The sequence below is a fragment of the Charadrius vociferus genome, unplaced genomic scaffold (assembly GCF_000708025.1).
Source record: "Charadrius vociferus isolate BGI_N301 unplaced genomic scaffold, ASM70802v2 scaffold373, whole genome shotgun sequence".
Classification (NCBI taxonomy): domain Eukaryota; kingdom Metazoa; phylum Chordata; class Aves; order Charadriiformes; family Charadriidae; genus Charadrius; species Charadrius vociferus.
The window spans coordinates 433,066-434,154 of record NW_009647681.1 but is presented as its reverse complement, the minus strand read 5'-3'; the positions used below and the strand labels follow the sequence as shown (position 1 = coordinate 434,154).

Below are 1,089 nucleotides of genomic sequence, written 5' to 3'. Positions count from 1 at the left end.
AGGGGAGCGCCCGGACGCCCAGGCTGTGCTGGCAGTGGCAAGGAGCAGTTCGGAGCCGGTGAGCAGGGCTGCAGGGTTGTCTTCCTGCCGCTGCTGTTCCTGCAGCTCAGGAGGAGGGGAAGTTCCTTCTGCTGCCTCACGTGGCAAGGGTGTAGGGGCAGCAGGAGGTCACGAATTCACTGGCCCTGTCGTGGTCCCTCCAAGCAAATCCACTCACTCATGGGCTTCTGTATCCTTCCTGCTCTGACGTGACCCAGGGCCTTTCTTGGAGGAGCAGGCACTACCACTTCATCTTGGGGCATGCTGTAGAGGCCACCAAGCTGGGCAGGCGCCTGGGAGGGACTGTGGGCAGGTGCCTCGGCACTCCCCCTTCTCCTGCCAGCGTCCACCGCTCTGACGCTGGGCTGGCCTGGGCCAGTTTCCAAGTACTGCTCAGGTGTGGGGAGCCTGGAGCTATTGCTGTTTGTGCGGAAGCTCCTGAGCAAATGCTAATGAATTACCCTGACATGGACTCGGAGCAGTCATCCCTGCTCCACTGCCCTGCGCTCTCCCCTTTTCTGGTGCACTGATGCTGCCGAACTCTGCCCCAGGTCCACCTGCAGACACAGCAGGAGGTGAAGATGCGGATGATGGGGATGGCGATGCGTGTGATCCGCACCGATGGCTTCCTGGCTCTCTACAATGGGCTCAGCGCCTCGCTGTGCCGGCAGGTGAGTGCCACCATGCCCTGACGGCCTCCAGTCCCCCGAGGCAGCACAGAGCTCCTGCCGCGCTGGCAGCCGGGCTGGAGCTGACAGGCTGCCCTGAGCCGCGGGGCAGAGGAGGCGGGCATCCAGCAGGGCACAGTGGCTCATTCTCCCTCTCCTCCAGATGACATATTCCTTGACTCGCTTTGCCATCTACGAGACTGCAAGGGACCGTTTGGGCCAGGGCAGTCAGGGGCCTCCCCCCTTCTACCAGAAAGTACTGCTGGGCGCAGTGGGAGGTGAGCGAGGAGGAGGGTCCCGCAGCCCAGGGCTCCCTCGGGCTGGAGGAGCCCCCTGACCCCAGCTCTTCTTTGGCCACAGGTTTCACTGGCTGGGTTGTGGG

General features: G+C 63.5%; 1 protein-coding gene across 1 annotated transcript in view; it reads left to right on the top strand.

Moving 5' to 3' along the window:
- The window catches only part of SLC25A10 (solute carrier family 25 (mitochondrial carrier; dicarboxylate transporter), member 10), a 7,716-nt gene that overhangs the window by 3,099 nt on the left and 3,528 nt on the right, over positions 1 to 1,089 (top strand). Inside the window, exons 2-3 of the mRNA XM_009881292.1 lie at positions 591 to 710; positions 871 to 985. Of these exons, the coding sequence (XP_009879594.1) occupies positions 591 to 710; positions 871 to 985 (235 nt within the window). The remainder of the gene's footprint in view (positions 1 to 590; positions 711 to 870; positions 986 to 1,089) is intronic.